General features: G+C 35.1%; 1 protein-coding gene across 1 annotated transcript; it reads right to left on the reverse strand.

The window, feature by feature from the left end:
• Nucleotides 1-4,168: 4,168 nt before the first annotated feature.
• On the reverse strand, nt 4,169-6,573 carry LOC107012910. Its single transcript, XM_015212886.2, has one exon. It carries the CDS (start codon nt 6,528-6,530, stop codon nt 5,388-5,390), a length of 1,143 nt encoding a protein of 380 aa, XP_015068372.2. The 5' UTR covers nt 6,531-6,573; the 3' UTR covers nt 4,169-5,387.
• Between the last annotated feature and the right edge of the window lie 5,913 nt (nt 6,574-12,486).

A 12,486-nucleotide genomic window follows, 5' to 3' on the forward strand; every position in this document is an offset into this window, starting at 1 on the left:
ATTTATGATAAATCGAACTTAATAGAAGGCTCTAGAACAGCTACTATATTCTCGCCTAAGGGGACAAAACTTGTTATAGAAGATGCATTGTTCTCTTCTAAATCCCAAAAAACTTGTTAAGTTTTAAAGATATTCGCCGAAATGGATATCACGTTGAGACAATAAATGAAATGAATGTTGAATACCTTGATATTACCAAAATTGTCTCAAGCCAGAAATATGTGTTGGGAAAATTATTAACTTTATCTTCTGGCTTAAATTATACAAAAATAAGTACAGTTGAAGCACATTTTATCGTAAACAAGAAATTTACTGACTTAAAATTTTTTGTGCTTTGGCATGACCGAATGGGTCATCCTGGATCAATAATTATAAGACGAATTATTGAAAACTCAAATGGACATCCGTTAAAGAACCTGAAGATTCTTATGTATGATGAATTTTCATGTGCTGCTTGTTATCAAGGCAAATTGATTACTAGGTCATCACCAATGAAGGTTAACATTGAATCCCCTCAAATTTTAGAAAGTATACGTGGGGATATCTGTGGACCTATTCACCCATATAGTGAGTTGTTTAGATACTTTATGGTCCTAATAAATACATCTTTAAGATGGTCTCGTGTGTGTCTCTTATCATCTCGCAACCTGGCATTTACAAAATTATTGGCACAGATAATTCGATTAAGAGCGCAATTTTCAGATTATCCCATTAAGGCAATTCGCCTTGATAATACTAGAGATTCACATCTCAATCTTTTAATGATTATTGCTTATCAATAGGGATAAAAGTTGAACATTATGTAGATCATGTTCATACTCAAAATGGCCTAACTGAGTCATTTATTAAGCGCTTACAATTGATAGCAAGACCTCTACTTATCCACTACTGTTGGGGTCATGATATCTTACGTGCAGCATCACTTGTTCGTCTCAGACCGACTAATTATAATAAGTATTCTCCATCACAATTAGTATTTGGTCATGAACCAAATATTGCTCATCTACAAAATTTTGGATTTCCTGTATTGTGCCAGTAGCACCCCTGTAGCTCACTAAGATGGACCCCCAAAGAAGGTTAGGCATATATGTTGGGTTTGATTCACCCTCCATAATTCGTTACCTTGATCCATTAACGGAGATTTATTTAGTACAAGATTTGCATATTGTCGATTCGATGAAACAAATTTTCCGCAATTAGGGGGAGAGAAAAAGGAACTTAAAAGTGAAATTTCAAGAAAAGTTTCATCATATCTCATTTCGATCCACGTTTTTCATGTGTGAACAGGAGATCCAGAAGATCATCCATTTGCAAAACATAACAAATCAAATGTCAGACATATATACTGAGTTGAAAAGGATAACAGAGTCACATACTCCTGAAGTAAATGTGCCCATCCGGATTGACGTCCTAAAAGGACCATCTACAAACTTCGTGGCTTCTAAATCATAAATATGCTTGAAGCGTGGCAGACCATTGGGCTCAAAGGATAAAAATTCTAGAAAAAAAGTATGAAAAATGATACTACAAAGGAATCTAACGAAGAGATTCAAGATTTGATTAATCCTGATATTCCTGAAGAGATCAATGAACTCGAAACTCAAGTGAATGAAGAACTTTCAATAAGTTCTACGAGTGATGAGATAAGTTTAGATCTATCAAAAATTGTTGTTGATAATGTTTTCGCATATAATGTTGCATATAACATTATGAAAGACAGTGAGGATCTCGAACCCTTATCTGTCGAAGAATGTCGACGAAGATGTGATTGACCAAAATGGCAAGAGGCAATTCAATCAGAATTGAACTCACTTGCTAAACGTGAAGTTTTTGGACCTCTAGTTCAAACTCCAAAAGGTGTAAAATCGGTTGGCTATAAATGGATTTTTATGCGAAAGCAAAATGAGAAAAATGAAATTGTAAGATACAAGGCACGCCTTGTTGCGCAATGATTCTCTTAACGACCTGGTGTCTACTATGAAGAAACATATTCACCAGTTATGAATGCAATAACTTTTCGATATCTCATCAGTTAATTAGTTGTTCATGAAAATCTTGAAATACACTTGATAGAAGTGATTACAACTTATATTTTGCGGTTCATTTGATAATGAAATTTATATAAAAATTTCAGAAGGACTTAAAATGCCTGAAGCATATAGTTCAAAACCTCGAGAAATGTGTTCAATAAGATTACAAAAGTCATTATCGCCTCAGTTAGTACTTGAAAACAATATTATATAAATGATGTCATCTGTCCTTGCATTTTATTAAGAAAACAACGTCATGGTTTGTTATTCTTGTAGTTTAGTTGATGACATTAATCTCATTGGAACTCCAGAAGAGGTCCAAAAGACAATTAAATATCTAAAGAAAGAATTTGATATGAAAGACCTTGGAAAGACAAAACTTTGTCTTGGTCTACAAATTGAACATTTAGCAGGCGGGTTGAAGAAACCTTACCCCAGAACACGAACCAGGTTCGTGTAAGTTGCTTTTAAGTAAAGACAGAGTAAAGACACAAACACTTACTGAATTAAAAACCTTCCTCACTCAAGGAAGGAAAAACCTCGTTTTATTAATTCAACTATAAGATTTTGTGATTACAACTCAATAATCAAAAAGTCTTATCTCTACTACTCCCTCGATTGACTCCAATCGATCTCTCCAAAAGGCCAAACCCACCTTTTGTTACAACCCTCACTGAAACTCAACCCTACAAAGAGCCAAACCCACCCTTTGTACAAATCTCTCAAGACTCAACTCCCAAAAAGTCAAACCCACTTCTTGTTACAAATCTAGGAATTATTACAACTCAATAATAAACCTAGAACAAATCAACAAAGACTAATAACCTTAGACTTTAATTGATCAAACTTCAATATCCAATAGTTCTGAGTAGAACAGGTTTCGTGAACCTGGTGCTTATGTTGCTGTGATGAAGGTGAACCTGGTCCTTGCGTTTCTGTGACGAAGACCTGCGTTTTTTCTCCAGAAAATACTACTCTCAAGATGATATATTTCGTGAATATGCAATACCTATCGTTCTGGCTTTGCTGGAAAAATTCTCTCGATTTTTGTGATTGCAAAGACATTTTTTTCTTTCAACTTCTTGATCCTTTTATAGATTTGATTTGCCTTCAACTTCTACAAGGAAAGGAATTACAAATCCTTTTCCTTCTTGAACTTGTCTATATTTACGTCTTTCCTTATTTGACTTGAATTGTAATTTCTTTATTTCTTTCCTTCTTTGACTTGAATTGCTACTTTTTTTTATTTCTTTCCTTCTTTATTTATTTCCATATTTGTTTCCTTCTTTTCCTTCTTTACAATTCTGCACTTTTTCTTCTTTTCTTCAATACTTTTTCTTCTTTGTCGCAACTCTCATAATTGTATACATACGACACCATGCCTTCACTTTATCAATCATCAAAACTACTTTATTTGTTCTCCTACTTCCCAACATTTTCCCCCTTTTTGATGATGATAACCAATGATTTGTTACACATCAAGACTCTTTGTTAGTGATCAAAACTTCAATTCTTTGTCATCCATCAAAACTACAAACTTCATGTTTTCTCATTCCCCAACAATTTCCCCCTTTTTGATGATGACAAACTATACATATGTCTATCTACATTATATACTTTCCCCCTTTTGGCATCATTGAAAACCAATAACCAAAGAACTCGAATAACATTCAATGAGTGCAATATCATTTTTAACTCATAGCCACTTGGGCAACACTTTCAAGTACACTTCTGCTAACAATATGGTTAGTTAATCTGAGGATATTAGTCATCTTAAACTCATACACAATTAAGATCTTCAATGAGAAACGAAATAAACAAATATGTACCAGTTTATGCCCTTAATCAAAAACATATAATATCATGAGTATGAGACAGACATAAGCACATCAAAGAGTCAAAAGAGTATAAAATTTGAGGATAAGGATTGGGACAAAGATTACTAAAGTAAGGAAGAAAGGGATGTTTACTGCCATTGATAATTTTTTCAGTATGCCCATTGTGCACCAGCTTCTTTATTCTGATCAGTTTTCTTAGAATGTGAAATTTCATCACGAGAAACATGAGATACATCATCACCTTTTTTTTTTTTTTTTTAACTCTACTCCGTAGCATTTTCATTCTCCATGATTTTCTTCTTTTTTTTTTTTTTTTGATAGCCTTTTTCTTGATGACAACTTTGAAGGAGTACCAACTACCAGTAAGAGATTCATCACATTTTGGTGCACAAAGAGATGTGTTTATCAATAATGAAAGCAAGCAACAATTTATTTCTGTGAGAATTGTTCCCCCTGAGAGATAGACAAGTTATACACTTGGAATGGATGAAATATCAATTTGGAGTTTGTGAACCTGGTTCAGATGTGGGTGATAAAGCAGGGTTCCCCCTAAATTAAAGCATGAGTGACTTCAATACTGAGATTTTCATCATTAGAGCAGTTTGAGATTGAACGATGCTTATTGTCAAAGAGGGTTCTTGGTGATCTTTAAGAAAGTTGAATTTTTGATGATCGACCAGGTTCATTAGTGCTTATGTTTGACCCACACTCAGGAAATTAATGCATTGAAAAAGGATGGTACATACCTGAGTATTACAGAGAAACCAGGTTCCCCTTTTTTGTGTTTCTTCATGACTTACTTAATGGTGTTAGCAAAAAGAAGAGATAACATCCGCAAACTTTCTAAGCATTGTTTGAGATGTGACTTGAGTGTGTACCTGTTACAGTACGAGGTTGAGTTAGCAGATATTCATTGTATAATTACTCAAGCGTAAGATTATTCTTTTACTAGCCAATTATTAAAGGAAATCATGATAATGCATCAACTTGTTTCGATAACACCATGCTTTGACTGATTTTTCTCAAGTTCTTCATATTCAAGGCCTTCACGAGAATGTCGCATCATCATATTCTCCCAGATCAAATGAATCTCAAGCTGATTCACAGAGAACCAACCCTTGTCAATTTTCAATACCTTCCAATGAATAACAAGGACCATGTTCACACAACGAAGTTCCCCCTAAAGGTGTGCCATACTCTTACTGTCCCGATTGCTCTAATATTCCCCCAATCTCCAGAACCATAGATTAGTAGTAATTCATGTTGCAGGTGCATCAATGATTGTTAGCTGTGAACCAGGTTCATATGCAGTGTTCCCTAAATTTGCATCATCAAAGATGTTTGATATCATGTCACTTTCTTCAACTTTTTTTTTTTCATCCTTTTCAAGGAATAAACTGTCTCCTTGAAAATCAAAGAGCGAGAGGAAATTTTCTACCATTTTTAGCACATGTTTGGAGCATGCACTATTCATGTACCAAGTTGGCCTTTTCCCTCTCACCTTCACCTGAAACACTAGTCAAAGATTAGTCTTGGGAACCCAGATTAGCTTGGGCCCCTTTATGTGAGTAAAAGGATGAATAAGATTTCTTCTAGCCCATAAAGGCAAATAAGAAAACCTTTTATTTGGAGCATTTTTATTTCGAACCAGGTTCTTAGCCGTATCAGTCTTTTCCTTTTTGGTGAACTTAACATTTTTCTGAAAAGCCTCAAATAAAGCTTTACATTGATTCTTTAAATGACCTGAGTTTCCACAATGAGTGCATAAACTTTTAGACATGTGAATAGTGTGTGACACAAGATTATTCTGTTTTTTAAAACCTATCCCACTTCGACTAGTGGTTTGCTTTTCTTGAATCTGAGTTAAAATTTCAGAGGACCTGGTCCATCTAAGATTTCTTTCCAGATCCAGTTTGGTATGATCAAGATTTTCTTGTAACAACCTATTCCTTTCTGTTAAAGCTTGATATTTTATGGTTAACAATTTTATTTTTTCTTCTAGAGCTAATTGAAGTTCACTAGCAGAGTTTTTGCCCTTGTGACTTAACTCTGAGATTTTAATCTGTTCTTTTAATTTATTTTGAAGAAAGTGATTGTGTTTCTCAAGATTGTCATTGACTTCTCTTAAAGATGCATAGTTTTCCATCACTTGTTCTCTTTCAGAATTGACAGACTGATATGCATCTATAAGAGTACTCAATAAAGACTCTAGTTCCTTTTTAGAATATGATTCAATATTTACTTTGATGTGATGAAAACTTACCTTGCTTTGTTTGTCATCTTCTTCATCATCTTCAGAATCTGTTTCAGCAATGAGTGCAAGAAAATCATATTTATTTGATTGTTCTATTGCAAGTAGTGACTGATTTTCGAACCCTCCATCCTCAAATTCTTCTTCAGATAAGTCCCCCATAGCGGCAAAGGCTCTTCTCGTTGAAAGATCCGCTTCTTGATTGGTCATTCTTCTGTTTGTGGGAATGTACTTATCATTCTTGATGTCTTTGACCTTCTCAAAGTTTGCCTTTTTCTGCTCTAAAGCCCAAAGTGGACAGAATTTGATGAAGTGATCTGGGCTCCCACATTTATGACAAACCTGGTCTTTAGTGTTTTCAGATGGTTTTTGAGAAGTTTTCTTTTGAAAGGTCTGCCCTCTCTTTAGCATTCTGGTGAACCTTTTGGTTATGAGGGCAATATTTTCATCTTCAAAATCATCTGATGCATTTTTATTTAGAACCAGGTTCCTTTCCTTCCTTTTTCCTCCAATTTCCTTTTCTTGGTTTTTCTTGAGTTCGTATGTGATGAGATTACCAATCAACTCATCCATGGCCAGTGAGTCTAGGTCGCGGGCTTCAGTGATAGCCTCGACTTTACTTTCCCAAGTTTCAGGAAGGACACTCAAGAGTTTCCTTACTGCCTTTCCATTAGGAACTATCTCTCCCAAGGAGTACATCTCATTAATGATGGAGGTGAACCTGGTGTGCATATCTTGAATAGTCTCCCCTTCTGCCATCCTGAACAGCTCATATTGCCTGTTCAAGTTATCAATTTTGGACTTCTTGACTTGCGTTGTTCCTTCATGAGCTGTTTGTAGTGTTTCCCATATGGCTTTGGCATCTTGACAGGACGAGATTCGATTGTATTCGTCTGGTCCTATGCCACAGATCAAAATTTTCTTGGCTTTGGCATTGTTTTGGATTGCAAGCTTGTCTTCAACATTCCATTCTTTTCTTTCCTTTGGGATTTTGGTGATTCCATCAGTTGCGGTTTTCATAGGTATGGTTGGGCCATCTAGAATTACTCCCCATAGATCAGGGTTTTCGCCAATAAGATGGTCCATCATACGATTTTTCCACCATCCATAATATTTGCCATTGAACAGTGGTGGTCGTGTTTGTGAAGCTCCCTCTTGTGGGGTAGGTGGTGCTGCCATTGAGTCTTTTCAAGGTGTGAATCTTTTAACGAAAAGACCTGCTCTGATACCAATTGAAGAAACCTTACCCCAGAACACGAACCAGGTTCGTGTAAGTTGCTTTTAAGTAAAGACAGAGTAAAGACACAAACACTTACTGAATTAAAAACCTTCCTCACTCAAGGAAGGAAAAACCTCGTTTTATTAATTCAACTATAAGATTTTGTGATTACAACTCAATAATCAAAAAGTCTTATCTCTACTACTCCCTCGATTGACTCCAATCGATCTCTCCAAAAGGCCAAACCCACCTTTTGTTACAACCCTCACTGAAACTCAACCCTACAAAGAGCCAAACCCACCCTTTGTACAAATCTCTCAAGACTCAACTCCCAAGAAGTCAAACCCACTTCTTGTTACAAATCTAGGAATTATTACAACTCAATAATAAACCTAGAACAAATCAACAAAGACTAATAACCTTAGACTTTAATTGATCAAACTTCAATATCCAATAGTTCTGAGTAGAACAGGTTTCGTGAACCTGGTGCTTATGTTGCTGTGATGAAGGTGAACCTGGTCCTTGCGTTTCTGTGACGAAGACCTGCGTTTTTTCTCCAGAAAATACTACTCTCAAGATGATATATTTCGTGAATATGCAATACCTATCGTTCTGGCTTTGCTGGAAAAATTCTCTCGATTTTTGTGATTGCAAAGACATTTTTTTCTTTCAACTTCTTGATCCTTTTATAGATTTGATTTGCCTTCAACTTCTACAAGGAAAGGAATTACAAATCCTTTTCCTTCTTGAACTTGTCTATATTTACGTCTTTCCTTATTTGACTTGAATTGTAATTTCTTTATTTCTTTCCTTCTTTGACTTGAATTGCTACTTTTTTATTTCTTTCCTTCTTTGACTTGAATTGCTACTTTTTTTTATTTCTTTCCTTCTTTATTTATTTCCATATTTGTTTCCTTCTTTTCCTTCTTTACAATTCTGCACTTTTTCTTCTTTTCTTCAATACTTTTTCTTCTTTGTCGCAACTCTCATAATTGTATACATACGACACCATGCCTTCACTTTATCAATCATCAAAACTACTTTATTTGTTCTCCTACTTCCCAACACGGGTCTTCATCCATCAATCTACCTATACTGAGAAAATATTGAAACAATTTTACATGGAGAAAACATATCCATTTGTACAATTATTTAAAGTGAGTAAAGATTCATTCCGACCTCAAGAAGAAAATGAGAAACCTCTTGGTCCTGAAGTACCTTATCTTAGTGTAATTGACACACTTATGTATCTTGCTAATTCTACGACCTGACATAACATTTTCTGTTAATTTATTAGCAAGATTTAGTTCTTCTCCTACACGAAGACATTGGAATGAAGTTAAACATATATTGCGATATCTAAAAGGGATTAGTTTATGGGTCTATTTTATACTAACAAAGATAGTGCAGATCTTGTTGGTTATGCAGATGCAGGTTATTTATCTGACCCATATAAAGCTCAATCTCAAATAGGCTATTTTTTTTTATTTTTTTTTCTCAGAATTTTTTCTCTCTCTAAAATCTCTCTAAAAATTCTCTCGAAACGTTCTTCAGGGATTAGCTATCTCAGCTAATTGTTCAAGGAATTTGTAACGTTGTGATGACTGGAATACCGGAAGATGAACGTTTCAGACCACCGGATCCAAATCCAATTGTTCAAAATCCTAATATTCAAGCCACAGGTCATGAACTAATTGAAGAATCATCTTCCACTTCCTCGCAGTTGAGGGAAGAAGCGATCCATACTGCCACAGCGGAGGAGGAATTGGACGAATCAAGGCACATTTATGAATCAAGGAAAAATATAGGGGGTAAGGACGGAGGAATTCCACCGGTTGACATGCAGAAAACGAGTGGATCGAGGGATCGCAATAAGGAGGTGACAGAAGTGCCCCAAAATCGAGATACAAATCGATCGCAATCAGAAGGGAATCGACAAGAAATGGGTACTGGGGAATCATCTCCTGTTCTTGATACACACAACACACAAAATTTGGGGAATCGAGACACAAAAATATCGAATCGTCAACTGTTAGGGAAGTCGAAGAATCGCAGAGGAGAAATCTTGAACAAGGAAATCGACTTGACCAGCAGCAAAGGAATATCGGGCAATCGATTGAAGGAAGTCTCATGAATCAACAACAACAAAGGATTTCAAATACAGAAAATGAAGGAAATCTGGGGCCTCATCGAACTGGAAATGTTCTCCCTCATTCAATTTCTCAGAGGGAAGACAAACAGACAATCAATCGATCTACGGAATTACGAAATCCAGGTTCAATTCCTTCCAACTTGAATCGACAAACTGGTGAGTCTACTGCTGTGCATCAGAATAGAAATGATAATCAAGGTAAATTCAATCCTCAGGTGCTTAATAATAAGAATATTCTTGAAATTGGTAGGCAACAGGAAGTTGAGTATCAATCGAATTTTCCTAAGATTTCTACTAATTTTGATAGACCCACTGCTAATCCTCCTACTGGTAAAACAGATCAAAATATAGAAAATACTAATAATTTTCCTAAGAAAGATCAAATGCAAAAACCGGCTCCTTACACTATAATACAAACCTATGCTGATAGATTGAGATATAACCAATCTAAAATAGGTGTTACTATTAAGTTAACTGAGCCTGAAATCACCACTAAACAAGGTCTGCCTGATGTGTTGTATGTGAAAGATGAAGTAGTTAATGATCTTGCATCTGCTTGTAAATTCACCCTTATTGGTAAGTTTGTTTATACTATGCCTAGAGTGGAATTAATTAGGAACTCAATTGTCTGGTGGTGTTAAGATAGCTCATTTTAATTCTCGTCATGTTTATATTGATCTTGATAATGAATTAGACTATAACATGATCTGGACTAAACAGCGTATGACTATTGAGGGGCAAAATATGACGATTCAAGCATGGACTCCCACATTTAAACCGGATGAAGAAACTCCATTAGTACCAATATGGATTTCTCTTCCAGAATTACCTTGGCATTGTTATAATAAGGAATTCGTTACTAGCCTTTTATCTCCCATAGGTAGAGTTTTATATTTAGATTCTGCCTCTATTAATAAAACTAGGGGAAGTCAAGCTTGTGTTAAAGTTCAAGTAGATCTTACTAAAGATAGACCCCCTCATATCTGGATGGGTTATATTGGGGAAGATATTACAGATAGTAGATGGCAAAAAATTGTTTATGATAACATTCCAGATTACTGTTTTTATTGTAAACATCAAGTTCATAAAGAATGTGATTGTATTGTTAAACAAAGGGATGAAAATAGTAAAAAGAGGAAAGAAATGGATAAAAATAAAAAAAAAGACACTACTCACAATACTCAAAAAGATATGCAGGTTTATGAAAACAGGGAAACAAATTTCAAAGAGGAAGCTATACAGCAACAGGAGTATCAAACTGAGAAAAATAAAAAAAAACATGCAACAACAAGAATGGAAAATTCAGAGGAGAAGGAATAACAATCAACAACAAGGTGGCCACAATATGGATAGAACAACAATCCAACAGCAACAAGAACAACTAGGTATATCTTCCATACCTACTAAAAATACCTATATAGATATAGATGTACAGGACATATTAACAGATGTAGAGGAAGGGGAGAGGTACACTGAACAAAGAATTGAACAAGGACACCAGATTACTTCAACTGGGAACAGACAACAGCATAACAATAAATCACAGACACAAGGTGAAGAAATCAGAAGTAGCAGGGAACAAAATATGGCACAGCAAAGGAAGGACAAACAGGTAATTAGTGATCATCAAGATACTGAAGACACAAGAGGTATGATTTTTACACCTAGAAATACTAGTAATACAACTGTTGGAGTAGCTGTTGGAGGTATGGAAGGGGGACAGGAGATACCTATGCATGAAGGGATATCCAAAGGGAGGGGGGAAATGATTGATGTTCAAAGATTGGATGAATCCATTACTGGAAAAAAGCAATCTGAAAAACAAATTGATCCTGATACAGGACAACCAGTAGATAAATTCAGTAATAAATCTGGTAGTAGATTGAGTAAAAAGAAAAGAGACTATATTAAAAAGAAACAACAAATTTTGAGTAGTGCAGAAAAAAATAAAGATAACATAGATCATGATGATTATGAGGCTATTAATTCTGAGGATGAATGGGATCCTGATAATCAGTCTATGTATGATTCTGAGGAAGAAGGACCTCAACAAAACAAACTTAAGGATACTCAATGAGTTTCTACAGATCATAATGTTTGGTCTCAAGAAATCCAAGATATTACTACTAAACAAGGTTTGTCTCCTAGAGGTAGGAAACATGACAAACAAGCTTCCCAACAGTTCCCTAGTACTTCTGAAACCTCTAGTAGGCCCATGACAAGATCTAAATCAAAAGGTTTTTAATGTTTAAAGCCATTTGTTGGAATGCTAGTAGCATTAATATCAATAGCTCCTTAGAGAGACTTCAAACTTTAAAAAGAATGCATAATCTTTCTTTGATTGTTATCTTAGAACCTTTTGCTAAAAATTCTCAACTTGATACTGTGAGGATGCAGTTGCAGATGGATCATGCAATTAGCAATTCTAATGGTAAAATTTGGGTTTTTTGGTCTAATATTTTAACTGGCAATATTCTTGAGAGCATTGATCAGCATGTTACTGAAGAATTCAGTATAACAGATTGCACTGAGAAGTTTTTAGTTTCTTGTATATATGCTAAGTGTAAAGATCATTTGAGAAGACCTTTATGGGACAGGTTATTGCATTTCTCTAATATGGATATACCTTGGTGTACTATTGGAGATTTTAATGTGATTACTTCTATGGAAGAAAAAATTGGGGGAATTCCTTATAATATAAAAAAGAGCTTTGAGTTCATTAATGTGATTGAAGCTTGTGGTTTAACTGATTTAGGTTATACAGGGATTCCCTTTACTTGGTGTAACAAAAGGGATGCTCAAGCAAGAGTTTGGAAGAGATTAGATAGGGCCATGGTTAATGATCAATAGTTAGAAAATATGCCTCAATCTACTATTGAACATTTGCCTACTGTTGGTTCAGATCATTGTCCTCTATTATTGGAAGTAGTTAAGAAGGATGTGAAGCCTATTAAGTATTTTAAATTCTTAAATTGTTGGGTAGATAATCCAAGTTT

This window comes from Solanum pennellii, chromosome 3, assembly GCF_001406875.1.
Source record: "Solanum pennellii chromosome 3, SPENNV200".
Classification (NCBI taxonomy): domain Eukaryota; kingdom Viridiplantae; phylum Streptophyta; class Magnoliopsida; order Solanales; family Solanaceae; genus Solanum; species Solanum pennellii.

Coding starts and splice junctions, on each gene's coding strand:
- LOC107012910 (XM_015212886.2), bottom strand. CDS start 6,530: ATGCTAAAGAGAGGGCAGACCTTTCAAAAGAAAACTTCTCAAAAACCA.